The sequence below is a fragment of the Labeo rohita genome, chromosome 19 (assembly GCF_022985175.1).
Source record: "Labeo rohita strain BAU-BD-2019 chromosome 19, IGBB_LRoh.1.0, whole genome shotgun sequence".
Taxonomy (NCBI): Eukaryota; Metazoa; Chordata; class Actinopteri; order Cypriniformes; family Cyprinidae; genus Labeo; species Labeo rohita.
In genome coordinates, this window is record NC_066887.1 from 20,466,879 (window position 1) to 20,485,058 (window position 18,180).

General features: G+C 37.0%; 1 protein-coding gene across 1 annotated transcript; it reads left to right on the forward strand.

Moving 5' to 3' along the window:
• The first annotated feature begins 1,651 nt into the window (after positions 1-1,651).
• Positions 1,652-14,862, forward strand: rbm24a (RNA binding motif protein 24a). The gene is made up of 4 exons (XM_051137053.1): positions 1,652-2,101; positions 3,140-3,263; positions 4,072-4,126; positions 12,619-14,862. The coding sequence occupies exons 1-4, from the start codon at positions 1,934-1,936 to the stop codon at positions 12,959-12,961; spliced, it is 690 nt and encodes a 229-aa protein (XP_050993010.1). The 5' UTR covers positions 1,652-1,933; the 3' UTR covers positions 12,962-14,862.
• Positions 14,863-18,180: the final 3,318 nt, after the last annotated feature.

The following is an 18,180-nucleotide window of genomic DNA, read 5'->3' on the forward strand; positions in this document are numbered from 1 at the left end:
GAAAGGAAATGTTTTCGTTAGCAACATTTTAAATACTTTGCTCTAAATTCATGAGATTGTTAGATTGCATGGGCCATACAGAGTTTTTGATTCAGCCATATTATCATTTTTATGTCATTTTGATGTTTAAAGCTATATGTTATTAAGTTAAAATGCTATATTCATATCAAGCCGACGCTTGGTCAGTGTCAGCAACACTATGCCCTGAAGGGGGTCAAAAGAGGAAAAAATACATATTCAATTTTAAATATATACACCAGTCAAAAGTTTTTGAACAGTAAAATTTTTAATGCATTTAAAGGAGTCTATTCCGCTCACCAAGCCTGCATTTATTTGATCCAAAATACAGTAAAAATTTGTAAAATATTTTTTACTATTTAAAACAACTGTTTTCTATTAGAATATATTTTCAAATGTAATTTATTTCTGTGATTTCATAGCTGAATTAGCATCATTACTCCAGTCACATGATCCTTCAGAAATCATTCTAATATTCTGACTTGCTGTTAAAAAACAAACAAACAAACAGAAAACATTTCTTATTATTATGATGATGTTGAAAACAGCTGAGTATATTTATATTTTTTTTCAGGTTTCTTTTACGAATAGAAATGCTGATCTTTGGATCTTTCTATCCATCAAAGAATCCTGAAAAAATGTACTCAACTGTTTTAAATACTGATAATAATAAAATAAAAATGTTTCTTGAACAGCAAATCAGCATATTAGAGTGATTTCCGAAGGATGTGACACTGAAGACTGGAGTAATGATGCTGAAAATTTAGCTTTGATCACAGGAATAAATTATATTTGAAAATATATTCAAACAGAAAGCAGTTATTTTGAATAGTAAAAACATTTCAAAATTTTACTGCTTTTGCTGTACTTTGGATTAAATAAATGCAGGCTTGGTGAGTAGAAGAGACCTTTTTTAAAAAAAAAAAAACATTAAAAATCTTGCTTTTTTCAGAATTATATAATACATATTAAATAATACAAATTACTCAAAGAAAAAGAAAAAAAAAGTTCTGTTCTTACACACTGGGTCATATGGAGTACAGTTTTAACCCAATTTGTGTCAGCCATATTGCTTGTCTGTCTTTTTGAATTTTGCAATTAAGTGTGTTTGTAACAGATCTGGCACTGTCATGCATAGTTTTTGCCTGAAGCCATATTTTGTTAGATCTCAAAACTGCCATTGCTTCTTGCTGAAACAAGCTTAAACCTGCATGAAACGGTTTAACATCTTTAGGCTGGTTTTATAAGGTTTCCAGGCAGTATTCAGCTGGTCTCAAAGAGCTGGTCTGGCTGGAAAACCAAATTGCTGACCATCTTGGCAAAGCTAGAGAGCAGTTAAATTCATCAAATCACATGGTTGGTTTAATCTGGCGTTTATAAGGAAGGTTGATGTTAGAAAAGAGTGGCGTTTCTAGTATTTTTTATTTCGTCCTGTCACTAATTTACATGCATTTACTGAAACAACAACTGTATGAAATGTCTACAGTTCTTGAACAAAGACACACAGATGCCCGTTGTGCGCCGTCCAGCTGTTGTTCAGCGCGTGTAGTGGGCGTGGGGTCAAGCGTGCTCGTACCTCCCTCAAAGTGATCTGGGTGTGGTTAAACCGGGTGCTTTTAGGAATGGGTCACACGCACTTTTTAGAAGTCACGTCAGTTTGGAAGAGGAGTTCGACCCACCTGATGATCCTTGGCTCAATCCGCTCCACATTACTTACCACATTAATCTACCTCTGACATTAAAACCCATCTGCGCGCCTGCGTTTTATATTCCTCAGCTATCGCCTTTTGTAACTTCTAGTGAATATTTTAACGGAATATTAAAGGAGTGGTACGGTCATTATCAGTCCTAAATTGCACTATCGGCTTTCCCTTTTTTTATTTTTTTTTTTTGCACTTGAGCATTTTTTGTGAGGATGCATACCACCCAAAAGGACACCACTTACACCAAGATATTTGTCGGTGGTCTTCCGTATCATACGACGGATTCCAGTCTAAGGAAATATTTTGAAGTGTTCGGCGAAATAGAAGAAGCTGTGGTCATTACCGACAGACAGACTGGAAAGTCCAGGGGTTATGGATTTGTAAGTATTCCCATTATGACGGTAGAGGCTGTCAAACGTAAACTTTTGAAACAAACATTTTGCGCCGCGGCTGTGACAGGCAGCGTGACACAACACATTTAAATGGCATCTCACTAACGTTAGTTGTTTTATAATCAAACGCACCGAGTTTGTGCGTGACGCGCCTGCTTGACGGCTCATATACTTTGTTTCTTTAGTAAGTGGCCGCTATAAAGGTTTAACTTTTAAAACTGTTTTATTCCATCTGCATGCATTTCTTTTACTCACTGATATTGAAACCTGTGTTGTAAAAGGGACAGTTCACCTTAGTCATTTACTCACCCTCATAATGTGGCGACACGAAACTCAGCCTGAATATCCCATTCCCAATTCGCTTTCATTTTATGTCAGAAAAAAAGTGCTAAAATGAAAGTGAACTGTGAACGAGATCGCATTTTTCCTAAAATCTCCTTTTGTGTTCTAAAAAAAAGTCATTGAAGTTTGGGGTAATCGTTTTTGAGGGAACGGCCCCTTTAAATCCAAGCTTAAATTCAAGATGCATGCTAGTAGTCAGAATATTCATAATTCCTGACCGAACAAAGTGCACGGTTGAAAACTAAAACAGGCCCTTGTTGGCTCAGCTGTCGAGTTTGACTAGAAGCACCCTGATAAGAGTTCCTCAGCGACTGAGTAAACAAGCCAACTTGTAAAGTTTTGACAGTCCACACAGCAGACGTTAAAGGACCCTAGTGGATTTCACAACAGACCTGTTGCTTGCTTCACAAGGATATCCAAAATAAGATATAGAAAACCTTAAGTGACCTCCGTCTTTAATGATTTTTGTTAGCCAGGGGTCTTATAAATAAACAGAGTAACACGCACCATCTTGTGTTTAAAGCCTCATTTGGGGCAGAGGTCATGAGGGTTTGTTTAAAGGAATTATGTGAAGTCTGCAGTGGCTTTCTCTAGTACCAAATAGGGCAATGGAAGCTTGTTTTTGTATTTATGTTGCCAGAATTGGCGTATCCCATCAGTTCACTTTGTTCTGTTTCAAACTAGGTGACGATGGCAGACCGCTCTGCTGCAGACAGAGCCTGTAAGGACCCCAACCCCATCATCGATGGCAGGAAAGCCAACGTTAACCTGGCTTATCTCGGAGCCAAGCCACGGGTGATGCAGCCAGGTGAGGCTTCTATGCGTTGCTATGAAACGACATAAAGATAATATTCAATAGAAGCCATTGCTCTTTTATATTGACACTGTGACTCCCAGTAGAGCCTGCAAGGTTTGACTGACAAAGCGCAGATACATTCATGTTCCAACAAAAGCATAGGCATTTTTTTTAGTTGTGTAGTTTCTTTGTTTGTACATGCGCTGATGTTTACCTAGGATTTTCAGGTCTTAATTAATGGTAAACAGTGACTGCAAAGGAGATTAAAGATTTAATGATGTGATTAACTGTAAGCTGTTGTACTTCATGTATACAGTCCCATTTACTTTTTACAAAACAGTAGTTCCACCAATGTCTTCAGCAGGTTTAGTTGGCATTATAACATGCAAAAATGTGACCCAGGACCACAAAATCAGTCATAAGGCTCAATTTTTGGAAATTAAGATGTATATATCATCTGAAAGCTGAATAAATAAGCTTGATGTATGGGTTGCTAGGATAGGACAATATCTGGCCTGAGATATAACTATTTGAAAATCTGAAAATCGCTTTTAAAGTTGTCCAAATTAAGTTCTTAGCAATGCATATTACTAATTAAAAATTAAGTTTTGATATATTTACGGTAGGAAATTTACAAAATAACTTCATGGAACATGATTTTTACTTAATATCCTAATGAAAAATCACTAATTTTGACCCATACATTGTATTATTGGCTATTGCTCCAAATATACCCATGCTACTCATTACTGGTTTTGTGGTCCAGGGTCACAAATAGTGAGAGCCATGTTAATATACAATTGAATGCATTTGTGTGCAGGTTTTACCTTCGGTGTCCCTCAGATTCACCCTGCTTTCATCCAAAGACCATATGGGTGAGTAATAGTAACACCTAGAATTTGCTAAATTAGATTATGTATGTGTTCAGTGGTAGTTTTTAACATCACACCAGTTTTAGGAGCAGATTATGATCTCACAGAGGCGTCATTAACAAATGTATTTTTATACATTGATAATAGGGAAGACATGACGTTCAGTGCTTATTTATAATTACTGAATCTTATTTAACACTTTGATAGTATTAGACTGATGTTGAGAGTGTGTATATGTATGTATGTATGTATGTGTGTGTGTGTGTGTGTGTATGTGAGTAAGAAGATCTTTTCCACTTGACACTATAGCCTGACTCAATGTTGTCTATCTTTCTCTGGTCCGACAGGCTCGATTTGGGTTAAGATAACTGGTGGTTTGAGGAATAGCTCTGAGAGCTTTGTGCAGATCTGTAGCTACAGTACCTGTAGACTCAAACACACACAAACGAGCTCGAAAATGGTGATTACAGATGCATGTATGTTGGTTTTATTTTGGTTTGGACTTTCACTTTTAATAGTACATAGAGCTGTGTGTGCCTTTTTACCGTTATGAAGTGGTGTTGATAGCTTAACTGTGTGCTTTTTTTAATTTAATGGAAAAAAAAAAGGCTGGTTTTGGGGTGCTGAATTTCCGTGTTTTGGAGGAGTGATAACTTTGCCACGGAGCAAAGTGTGATTTTTACTTTGCTTTCTTTTATTTTCTTCACGTGTTTTATTGCTGGAGCTTGTGTTTTTGATCATTTTTAATTTCTTTTCACTTTTTTTTTTTTTTTTTTGTGTTTTCTGGTGTCTTGTTATTGGAGTGAGTGCCATTTTGTTTTGTGTGCCGTTGTTGATCCCTCTTCACGCCAACCCAACAGCCCGACTACAAACTTGCACGTTGCGGTTTTATTTTGCTCACTGATTGGGAGTCCTGTCACACTCACAACACAGAGACTATGACACATACTCACCCTTTACCGTTCTCTCCCATCTCCATTGTGTCTGCTCATTTCTCCTTCTTTTCCAGCTCTCGCTCTGTCTCTCTCTCTTTCTCTCCACCGTCGTCTCTTTACTCTTGCCCTATAAGGCATCCTGCAGCGGATCCAGAGTCTCTAGAGTCCTGCCGTTTCTTTCTCAGTCTTAATGTCCTTGTAAATTCCCTGTTGACCATTTCTGTATGCAAATGAAACCGACCAGAAAGTTTAAAGGGGTAGTTTACTCAAACAAAAATTGAAAATATACTAATTTACTCAGCCACTTATTATTCCTGTATATTTTCGTCTTTACTGAAATGCAAAGAGATGGAAAGCAGCATGTCTGAGATGTTTTTTTTCCATACAACATAAGTGGATCATTTTTATTGCCAAGCTCCAGAAAAGTAACGTAAAAGCATCACAATGATTGCACTATGTTCCAAGTCTTTTGAAGGCTTTGTGTGATGAAAAGACAGACATTTAAGTAGCTATTCGCTAAAAGTGAACTGCAAAACTGGCGTGTTTAAGTGTTGACACTAGTGCTGTCAAATCAATTTAAACTGATTAATCACAACTAAAAGGTAAAATATAAAAAATATACTTAGACATATAAATATACAAAGCACATGCACATATGTAAAAACAAACTTTTATTTTGGATGTGATTAATCGCGATTAATCAGTTTGACAGCACTAGTTGACAATGTGATCTTTTTGGTGTATAACTTAAATTCTGGTTCTGAAGATTTAAAGTATAGAGTACAACTCATATGGACAGTTTTATGCTATCTAAACTGCTTCTTTTGCTTTTTTGGAGCTTGGCATTAAAAATCACCATGTTACTATATGGAAACGAACAGCTCGGATCTCACATCTCATTTTATGTCTCAGGAAAGAAAATACAGGTATGGAATGACATGAGGGTGAGTAAATGATGATAGAATTTTCTATTTATAGATTTATTGCTGTTTAACATTCAAAAGTTTTTAATGATTTTTGGTCTTTTAAGTTTACCAAGGCAGCATTTATTTGATCAAATTCCGTAATATTACTGTAATTATTATTTAAGTTGTTCTCTATTTAATATATTTTAAAATGTCATTTATTCATGTGATCAAAGCTAAATTTTCAGCGTCCATTACTCCTGTCTTCAGTGTAACATGATCCTTTGGAAATCATTTGAATATGCTGATTAGCTGCTCAGGAAACAATTCTTCTTCTTCTTCTTCTTCTTCTTCTTCTTCTTCTTCTTCTTCTTCTTCTTCTTCTTCTTTTTATTAATGTTGAAAAAAGTTGTGCTGCTTAATATTTTTTGTAAAAAACATGATTTTTTCAGGATTCTTTGAATAGACCGTAAAAATAAAACTTATATGAAATTTAAATCTTTTGCAACATTAAAAATGTATTTAAAGTCACTTTTTTTTAAATTAATGCATCCTTGCTGAATAATACAAGTATTAATTTCTTAAAAAAACCCTAACTTTTGAACAGTAGTGTATTTACACGAAAGTCAGAAAGATAAAGAAACAACGGTTTGCATAGGCAGCTTAATGATTTACTGTAATATCAGCAGGCATATGAAAAATCTGGCAGGCATTCAGTGTCATTATTTAATCTGTGGAGGATTCCACAGCGTGTGCGTATGCGTGTGGGTGAGCGTGTGTCTGTTTGTGACATGCATGCATGTGTTTGCAGTGTTGTGAGCCCTCTGCTGTGACAAACAAATGTCTGGATGCCACAGCCCCCTGAGCGAGCCTTCGTCACATGGCCCCGTGCGGCGTTAAGGAAAACAAGCTTCACCATTGTTTTGCACAAAGGCTGTAGTGCTGACACTGCAGTCGCATGAAGCTTTCTCTCGCTCTTTAGCACTCTGTCTTTCTCTTTCTCCCTCTCTCTCTCTTTGGCTTCGGTCACTGTCACATACTCGCTCTCGGCTTGGGGGGCTGGGCCGCTCCTGACATTTAGCTTCGAGATAAACTCAACAAGGCCCAACATGTGCCACATTGCCGCTGAGATGGCACCTCAGTGCATTGTGTTAAGGCATTTTTTGACAGTGTTGTCAGGAAGCTGCGTGTCAAATGAGCAGTGGGATCATACTTTGCCCTTGAAGCGGTTGGAAAAGGTTGCTCAGGGGCCATTCGCAACCAAACGGTGTTGGTAGTCAAATTGGGACTGTGTAATAAATGGGTCAGGTTTGAAATTTGCAAAGTCATGCCTGTTCTGCAACTTTCTTTGTAGAGTTTCTAATGAGCTCAGCATTTAATATGCCATTTTCACACATAGTGTGATTATGACAACAAAGTGCTTTTGGCCAAATTCTGTAGAATATGTAAATCTAGTTCTTGTTGACCTGATTGCTGAGATCTTCACAGATGATGACAGGTGTCTTCTAGATCTGTGAAACTCAAGTCTGAAATTGACCTTTATTTAGACACAAACCTCAAGTTTCCTGGCCAGTAGTGCTTTAGATGGCGAAATGGGTATATTTATGGACCCTGTTGAGCAGCACAGTAACAACAATTTTTTTTATCTTTATTTGAAAGAATCTGATAACCAGTTTTCGGTAGGAGAAGATTCTTTGTATAAATCATTGATTATTTTGGCGTAAGTAGTATGTTCTTAAGTGCTCAGTAGAAATCAGTAAAGATGTAGAAGGTGAATTCTTGCATTTAGAAAATGGCATTCTAGTGTGGAATGACCGAGGAAGCAAAAAATAGCGTCCAGCCCTCCCTGTCACTCATGCTGAAAGAGCTGCACTGACTGTGGTCTTGAGTCAGCTGTGCTTTATTTAACACAAAAGTTGTTGCGCAAGGTTTCTGTCATTTCTCCGTAACATGGTACTGCTTTTAGACAGCGTGTTCGGTAGTGTGAATCTCAATTTGCTAACAACCAACAGACTGATCTAATATTAGACCATTTTGTGATGGAAATGCACTGAGCAAGTGTGTTACTTTTTTTTTTTTTTTTTTTCCAAAAACATGCTTAGCTATATCCATTAAGTGCTAAAAGATTTATTGCATTTATTTGTTTGCTACTAGCTAGCTAACTTCATGCAATCCAGAGTCAAGACGAACCACAGTTTAGCAATGCCTTAGCAACCACCCAGAATGACTTTTGCATGGGCAAGCTCTGCTTATATTTTGTATTTGATTATTTTTGTTTAATTAATAACAATTACTCCAGTAATTAATTTAGTACTCTCAAACGATTACTTGCGATTAATCACATCCAAAATAAAACATTTTGTTTACATAATATACATAGTACTGTGTATATTTACTATAATACATGTAAATATTTTCAAAATATATACTGTATATGTGAATTTATATTCTGTATACATAATAAATATACACAGTATGCACATGTAAACAAAAACTTTTATTTTGGATGCGATTAATCGCGATTAATTGCTTGACAGCACTACTCTAACTACAAATTTTACAAATTACAAACTGCCCCCATTAATTTAAAAATGCCAATAAGATCCAGGGGGCAAATATTGTCCCTTAATTGCTAATAGTTAAGTTGTTGGTGGTTAACTAATATTAATAATGATAATAAGTTAATAAGTTCTGACACTGATGCATATTTAAATCACAGAATAAATGTGTTTGTTTACTTGTCTCTAATTAAGAAACAATTTTAAGATCACAGTAAAACTTGTTTTAAATTAGTAAAGTATTTTATTTATTAATTGAGAGAATAGTAGTGCTGTGCAACGATTAATCGCATCCAAAATAAAAGTTTTTGTTTACAAAAGATGTGTGTACTATGTATATTTATTATATATATAAAAATACACATGCATGCATGGATATATTTAAGAAAAATAGATTGTATATTAAATATATTTATATATAATTTTAATTATATCAATAAAAATACATACATGTAAATATTTTCAAAATATATACTGTATGTGTGTGTTTTTATATTTGCATAATTAATATACACAGTACACACACATATATTATGTAAACAAAAACTTTTTTGTATGCGATTAATCGCGATTAATTGTTGCACAGTACTAGAGAATAGTTGCCTGTGTGAGGTGTTGTCGTTTTTGTTGTTGTTGTGCCTGTGCAGGTTGAATGTGAACGACTTTATGTTTGAAACTGAGTGTGTTTTCACTGTGTTTGACTCTTATGGTAGTCTACATTAACACAATCCCTGCTGTCACCTCAGGCTGGCAAGGCATCTATGAAAGATTTCATAGGAGCATCTTTGCCCTTTGACCTGAGTGAGAAAAAGGAAGGTTTTGTTTCATTCCTCTCGTTTGTGGCATTATGTGAGTGGTTGTGTTGGTTTGAGTTGATGTTGGTAATACATACTGTTGCCCTTTTTTTTTTTTCTTGACGCCTGTGTTATGCTTATTTTCTTTAATTTGGGGCAGAGGTTTTGGAGTTTGTTTGGGGGTGGTCAGGGGTTGAGGTTTGATTGATTTATAATGGTGTGCTACAAATAGGGTTGCCATGATAGAACCATTCTCTCACTTTCAAAACCAGCTTAACCAACTCAAAAACACCATTTGAACTAAAAAAAGCCTCACTGTGGAACTTTCTATTCCACTAAATCTCTTTCCCTAAATTCCCACAGATGTCACTCTTTAACTCTTTGACTTCAACAATATAGTTGCCTTATTAAATCATATTTAGTTAGTCACAGGCATTTCAATGCATTCTGTCATCCCTGAACTAATTTAAAAAGTTCTCACCCGTCTGTTTAGTGCAGACAGTAAATGTGAAAAGCGCTCCGAAAGTGCAACGGGGTACGTAATGAAAGGCAGAATGGGCTCATTGTTCCTGATTGCTTATTTAATCAAAACTCCCCTCTGTGTGCGCTGTCCAGCCTGAGGCTCATTGTCTAAGTGCGGAGGGGGAAACAGCCAGCAACGTCTCTTTTTGAAAACTGTCCAGCTGTCAAAGTAGCCCTGACATATTCACAATGCTCCCCTCATCTCCTCTTCGCCTCTCCTGGGTCCTACCTTCCCCCATTTCACAGGACGGACTCAGGAGTGTTGAACGCATGTGACTTTTTAACACGGCTGATGCCGTTTATTCAGAATTTGTTAACTTAGCATATTAAGTAATAAAAGTTGTTTTATATATGTGTGTGTGTATATATTCATATTTTTTTAATGTTAAAACACAGACAAATGTATGATGATATTGAATCGCCCAGAAAGTATAAACACTGAGGCGCTATCAAAACATTGCTCTCTTTGTTTGAGAATCCCGACCAGCCTGACATGGCAACAGTGGCTCAGCCAATAGTATGAACTTGGGGGTGGAGCACCTGATTGATTGGCCAATAGCTGAAGGGGATGATGTTTAATTGAATTTTTAAAATGATTTTTTTTAAATTAAATCTATCAAAACTATCAAAGCATTGCTCTATTTTAGTGTCTTTGTCAGGTAGATGTCCTATTAGTGGCTATTTCTATGGGCTGCTATACATAAGCTGTTTGCCAAATTGGACAGTCCATGAAAACTCGAGAGCAATTTGCCTGTGTGACTGCAACTGTTGTTATACGCATGTATGAATATCTAGAACATCTAGTCTATCTGCAATAGACTTCAGCAGATGATTTTGCTAAACTAATGCAATACAAAAAGACAAAACCATTAGCTACCACAACATTTAAAGGTACTACAGTTTAAAAACCTGTAGTTGTTGCATATTAAAAACACAAACCTACACATTCCTGCCTCTACCCAATTTCTTAACGTATTTAAATGGCGGTAGTTTTTACAACCAGAGACTGTGCAATATTGTGGCATGTTAAAACTCCTCAACGTGGCATCTACCTTCTGATAGCAACAGTGGCTTAGCCAATGGGGCATCTGAGGTGGGGCATCTGAATTTTTTTTTTTTTTTTTGACCAATCACTGATGGGGACTGTTCAGTCAAATTTAAACTGGGCTTTTAAATATTAAAAGGTGATTTCATTTGTTATTTTTAAGTTAAAATTAGTGCTGTCAATCAAGTAAAAAAAAAAAATAATAATCACACTTTTTTTCTGAAATTCGTGAATAATCGCGATTTAATCCCACCTAACATTTAAGTTTTTAAATATACTTTTATAATGCAATAATTTTACATTCAATCTTCAAATTAATGTAGAATGTAGAAACAACATACAAAATTAACAAATATAAAAAATATACTGTTTATGACTGAAGGTGAGTATTACTGATACCAATATTACTGATGTTTCTAGGATTTTTTTTTTTTCTAATATTTGACTATAGCCATTCAACAATACAGTATACTATACAAATACTACACTAAATATATATAAATCATTAAACCTACAAAAAGTTATTGATTTCCTTTTGTTCTTTGATTAATAGACATCACAGCAGCTGGGTTATTAGCTTATTTGGCTGCTATTACTTTAAGAGCTGCCATTGCTGAACGTGACACGGATCTGACACGCACGCTCGTAGTTTCATTCACACTTTAATACAGTGTTGCCAAGTCTGTGGTTTTCCCACAGAATTGGGCTACTGTAACACTGTTACCCTGAGTTGTTTTTGATGCCCGCGGGTTTAAACAACAACAATAACGTCATATTTAGTCCCTGGAATGCAAATTTAGGTTTTCACAATAAAACCCACCCACTTGCTACTCAAAACTAGCCCAAAACTATCCCAATCATGTTTTGAGGGGTCCCCCGTTAAAAATCGCAGGGGTGTAAAATACACTTAAAAGCCCAATTCCACAGGAAAACCACAGACTTGGCAACACTGTGTGACCAAAAGAAAACATGCATTTAACAGCCCTGAACACGATTTTTAACAGGGGACCTCCTCGAGACTCTACTGGGCTAGTTTTGAGTAGCAATTGGGTGGGTTTAATTGTGAAAACCTGGCAACCCTGCTTTAATATAAAATGATACAGGCCACAGCGTGTGCCTCCGCATTTGTAAGCACAGTGTATCAGTATGTAGGTAGGAAATTGGCAACATTTCATCTGACTACACTCGTTTGGCACTGAATTGAAGTTAAAGTGCGCTTTTGAAAAGTCTCCCATTTGATGTGGTCAGAGACTTTCTGTGACTAAAACACACAAAAAGGACAGAAGCAGCAGTTGTGAGTGGGGTGGCCAGCCCTAGCTCCGCCCCTGCGTTAAACTGAAAAAATTAATCGCCTGTGTTAATGTGCTAATTTTGACAGCACCAGTTAAAATACCTTCCAGCCTTAAACATGTAAACGCTAGCTAAGATTGCTCTGTTTAAACGTCTTTATAAGCCCAACATGGGTTTGTGGGGTGGGGTATCTGATTTTGTGTAACCAATGAAACCTGTATGAAAACAGTAATTATTTGGTAACGCTAATGGCACAGAATGACAGTTGTACAGAGAGATGACTATTTTGGCAACCTTATATTTCTAATCATCACTAGCAGGCATTTCCTTGGTGTTACTGAATTGTGGAAATGGGGTGCTTGGCCGCGCTGTGGTTGTGGTTCTGATTCTGAATGTAAAATGTCCATAATGCATTGCTAACATGCTGTCGTGTTTGTCTCTCACAGGATCCCCACTCACTACGTGTACCCGCAGGCCTTCATGCAGCCCAGTGTGGTCATCCCTCACATCCAGCCAGCGGCGGCCTCGGCCACCGCGTCCTCACCTTACATCGACTACACAGGCGCAGCCTACGCACAGTACGCCAGTGCTGCAACCGCTGCGGCCGCCGCAGCCTACGAGCAATACCCGTACGCTGCCTCTCCCGCCGCAACCGGCTACGTAGCTACCGCCGGTTACGGCTACGCCATGCAGCAGCCACTGGCCACCGCCGCGCCGGGGTCTGCAGCCGCGGCTGCGGCCTTCGGTCAGTACCAGCCTCAGCAGCTGCAAGCCGAACGGATGCAATAGCAACCAAAGAGGCGGACGGGAGACACGCAGGGAGTCGACGCCCAGCGACTGCTACTAGATGATGAAGAGGATGGTGACGAAAATAGTTGCTGGTTGTGGGTTGATTGCAAGAGGAGGAAGACGACAAGCATACAGGAGGGGGATAGTAATTGATAGAGAGATTATTAGTAAGATGGGAACTCCATTGCTTTCCAACTTGCTGTGATTTAAAGAAAACAAAACAAAAAAAAAAACTAAAACCAAAAAAAAAAAAAATCGCAGAAAAGGATGGAATCTAGCTTTTTACTATTATCATTATCATTATGTTATCTTTATTACTATAATTAATATTAGAGTAGGATATTTATTGCGAAAGGAGGTATGCAGCGACTAATCACTGTGGTATAGGTGCGTTATAGACGAAACCTTAAGTCCCGATGCTGTCATTTAATGTAGGCGACCGTTTTTTCCGAAGGACACTTGGAAATGTCCCGCATCGTTTTGACTCTAGGGCCCCTTTATATTTATTCTCATTTTTTGAGGGCTCTTTTTGTTCTGTCGTCTTCTCAAGTGCATTTTTTTTGATCATCAGGGAAATGGAGCATTTTTCAGCGAATTAGAAACGACAAACTCTGCCAATCAGGGATAGTAGATCTAACTGTGGCGAAATGGAGAAAGATCCAGTGTTAGCATGTTTTATGTGTTGTGAACTACCTTTTTATCTATCTGATGCTGAATGTCCCCCTTTTCTCTGACTCCTGTATTGACCTCCTGACCTATGCAAAGCAAACAGGCCGCCAGGGGACAAAACAAAGTGCAGGAACAGGAGAGATTTTCTTTTGCTCCCCCACAATGGGCATCGAACAATTTGAAGGCACTCTCGAAAAGACAAAAAGACTGAGACTTATTGTATTATATGCTTACAAAACACACACACACATACACGGACTAACGTACACCGTTACACATAAATTTAAGTGTTATTGTCTAATGTTGGCGAGGGAGGATGCGTAAAACACAAAGATGACTACGTAGGGAAAAAAAAGCAAGGGGCATTGCTCAATACAAGTATTAGAATCAGGGAGCAATTGCTGTGGTGGAAGGAACAGGCACTGATATACAAACACACACACACAGTCGGATTGCTCTGGAAAGATCACTGGTGCTCGTTTGTTGAGCTGTCACAGTCTCATCCCCGGGTCTGTCAACTCTTCTTATCCTCCTAGAGAGGGTCAGATCTGTGCATCCTCCCAATATCAGCGACGGATCTTTATCTGGAACCCGACGAGGAGCCGCGATAAGGGAGGGGGGTTCCCGCAAGCTTTTCAACCCTATACCGACGAACCGCTATCGGCCTGGTCTTTATATGTTCACTAAGAAATATGTCTGAGCACCAGCACACGTAATAAGGTCTATGTATTTCAATGAGCAACTCTTTACAGAACAGCACTATAGCGAAAGGATCCGAGGGTTCTTTGTGTGCCTTACATTTGTAATGCTATTTAAAGAGATCTGCTATTTAAGATATTTATTTTGAGTTGACTTATGTTGCGCTCTAAGGTCACAGACTTGGAAGCGGTACTGTATGGATATAATGTATTCATCTCATGGCATATTATTATTATAAGTTATTGAGTAGGCTTAGTTGTAGTATTATTAACATACTCAACCAAAAATGTTGGCGTAGGACTTATTTAAGATACAATTCTGTATGTGCACTGTACAATTCTTTTTTTTTTTTTTTTTTTTTCTTTATACATTGGAATTTTAGAACATGACATTAAATATCGGCTAGTTTAATGCCTATCGTATGACATTTATTTTATTGCAGGCCTGTTGTTTTCGGGCATGTTATCTCCATTTGTCATATCCAGAACTGTTTAAAAGACTTTAAAAAAGGACAAAAAAAAGACATGGCGAAACCTAAGGGACATGCTGCTTCATACACTAGAATGTATTGTCAATGTCGAGGATGGATGCTGTGCTTCTATTGCTTTAAATATGCATCAGATGGGCTATTTTACACTGTTGAGAATTTTTATACTTGAACTCTTTCTTACAAGGGAAAATATGAAAAAAAGAAGAAGAATAACACACAACAAACAAGGACATTTTTCATTGTCACTGGATTTGGGCATGTAAAGTGTTAATGACTATTTAAATACGAACGTTCTGTAGGTATTTAAGCCTTATTTCAGATTTTCAACACTATTTACTCTAAATGGAAATAAAAGGTTCTATATTTAAACCTCAAACCTGCTTTGTTCATTGCACAGGCCTGATTTTTGTCAGTATTTCCATTGGGTGCCTGGATGGTGTGCTCATGGTTGGAGATTGTTACATTGTGTAACTTATTCATTGTATTTCAAAAGCGCACATTCTAGGTCATTGCTACATCACTGAGTCATCCCGGTTCAAACTTATTATTTGGTGAATTGCAAAATATTTCAATGGCTTAAAAGTGCTCATGTTTTGTTTCTTGTGGCCTTTGTTTAGACAGGCGGTAGCTTTACCGCTGCAGTCACACTGCAGTGACGAAGAACAAGCTGTTGTGTGTTTCTCATGGATGAAGGTGTTGTGAAAAAGAAACAGATATTCTCAGCAAGCCAACAGTATAAACACCCAGGCCGTCACTTCTCCTCGCCACACACGGAGATGCTTATTTATGACCTTGTTTATGCTGGTTTGTGAGGTGACAAATTTAACTGACCTCAACTCTGCCTGTAAAGACATTGAGTGGGTAGAGGTGTATTCTGGGTGCATTACGAGTTAAGCTCAGTTGATGGTTAATGTTGATTAGCGCACAAAATAATTTGGACTTGGTTGTGGTGAGGCACTTACAAATGCAAGTGAATGGGATTTAAAAGCAGAAGTGTGAAGCTTATAATGTAATTGCACTTCTGACAGCATTTGAGTAATAATGTTGATTACCACAAAGAATAATTTTGAATCATCCATTGTTTTCTTTCAAAAAAAAAGCAAGTAAATGGGCACAATAGGTGACCCTGCAGCACAAAACCAGTCTTAAGTAGCACGGGTATATTTGTATCAATAGCCAACAATATATTGTATGGGTCAAAATGATTTTTCTTTTATACCACTAAAATATAACGCATGTTCAATAAAGATGTTTTGTACATTTACTACCATAAATATATCAAAACTTAATTTTTGATTAGTAATATGCATCGCTAAGAACTTCATTTGGACAACTTTAAAGGCGATTTTCACAATATTTAGATTTTTTTGCACCCTCTAGATTTTCAAATAGTTGTATCTTGGCCAAATATTTTCTTATTTTAACAAACCATTCATCAATTGAAGGCATAGATATTTAGCTTTTAGGTAACATATAAATCTCAATTTAAAAAAAAAAGACCCTTATGACTGGTTTTGTGGTCCATGGTTGCAGAAATGTGATAAAATTCCATTTAAAAATAGATTAAAAAAAACACTATTTCCTCTGGTAAAATTAATAGCATTTGTGGCTAAATTTTACCCTTACCTTTTACCTAAAAAAAGGTAAAAATCAAGGTTACAGATTTCTTAAATTAGATTTAAAACAGTAACACTTTAAAAAATGCTGGTTCAGATGCAACCCAGTGCTGGTTGAGTTAAGAATTTAACCCAACTGCTGGGTCAAAACAACCCAGTGATTGGGTTTGTCCATATTTCACCCAGTGCTGGGTTGTTTTTAACCAGCATTTTTTAGAGTTGGGTTGTAGGGTTGTTTTGACCCGGCGGTTGGGTTAAATGTTTTATATTGTTTGAAAATGACTATATAACCAGCTTAAAAGGAACACAAAATAGGTTGTAAATTAAAAATTAGACACATAATTACTAGAGGCATCAGCAATAATCAAAAGGTGAACTTTTATTAATAAGCAATTAAAAAATGTTTACTATTTAATTAATATTTCGCCCAGCACTGAGTTGTTTTTATCCAGCATTTCTTAGAGTGACATATATTCTTCTGATAAAATTAGCTTATTATGTGATATGTAGGGATGTTAACCATTTTTATAGTTGTTCAAGTGGTATTGGCGAACTTCACACAGATAAAATTAAGTAGTTTTTTCTTCTAAAAGCATGTTAACTTGAAAACTGTTTACATCACAAAACTACTGAAACAGTAAACCCCATTCACTTCTATTGTAAGTGCATAACCACAACCTAAATTTTTCACGAAGTAAGCCTATGTGCGAGGCTTCCAGTTCATTAACGTGCAGTAAACGGTCTCAGCAGGCACTGGATGTTAATATAACATCAGGTTGATGTTGGACATGACAATGGACAATTGTTGCATTTTGGTTGAGAATGAAAATCGGGTTGAAGTCAGTATTTGACGTCAATTTGACGTTGACTTAGGGTTGGATTTTGGTTACACAACCTAAAAAAAACCAACAAAATAAAAACGTAAGCTGATGTTGGTATTGGACATCAAATTAGCGCTGACATTGAATTTTGGCCCGACGTCACAACAGAAATTTAACCAAATATCATCGTCTTATGATGTTGCGTGTCTGCTGGGGGTAAATCTGTTTGCACTACAACAGTGTGTTCATACTTAAGATAATACATTAAAATATTATGCTAAGACTTGTCAGTTTGCAATATCAAGCAGCAAAACAAGCTGTTTTCTACAGCTAAAAATAGCTGGACGCAGATGAGACCAGAAGCCAGTCTATAGCCATAAGATTTACAAATGCTGTGCTTGCTCTTACTGAAAAAAATAAGGTGGATATGTACCAAACTCTGAATATTCCTTTAGAGATAGTTAAGTTTACTTCATGTGTGTAATTTATTGTTTTGCACCATTGCAAATGATTCAAACAAATCCTGCACGTTTAAACGAGAGGAGGAGACATGTTGAATAAACATGCATGATTAAGTGTTGATCTCCGAGAGCTGTTGAATAATGAATGTGTTTGTGTAAACACACGTCGCCAGAATTGCTAAATATAATTTAATATGTCTAGTCAGGTGATGGTACAAGTAGTTTTGTGTATGTATGTTGTTTGTGAACCTCACATGGGACAGATTGAGCAATGTTTGAGCCAAATCGCTGTGTCATGGATCTGAGATCCACCATGTTGACCTAGTTGTACCCACTCTTCTAAAGTTCAGGACAGAGCACTTTGGGTAATAACCATAAACAGGCCCTAAATTCCTATCCATGTAACTCAACCCTACATTTAAATATAACCCTCACAACGCATGTTTTATCTGTACTTAAAACC

Bases quoted from the DNA above. Each gene is read 5' to 3' on its own strand.
- rbm24a (XM_051137053.1), top strand. From the start codon at position 1,934: ATGCATACCACCCAAAAGGACACCACTTACACCAAGATATTTGTCGGT. The intron at 3,264-4,071 runs GTGAGGCTTCTA...ATTTGTGTGCAG, and splicing joins GCCACGGGTGATGCAGCCAG to GTTTTACCTTCGGTGTCCCT. The intron at 4,127-12,618 runs GTGAGTAATAGT...TGTCTCTCACAG, and splicing joins TTCATCCAAAGACCATATGG to GATCCCCACTCACTACGTGT.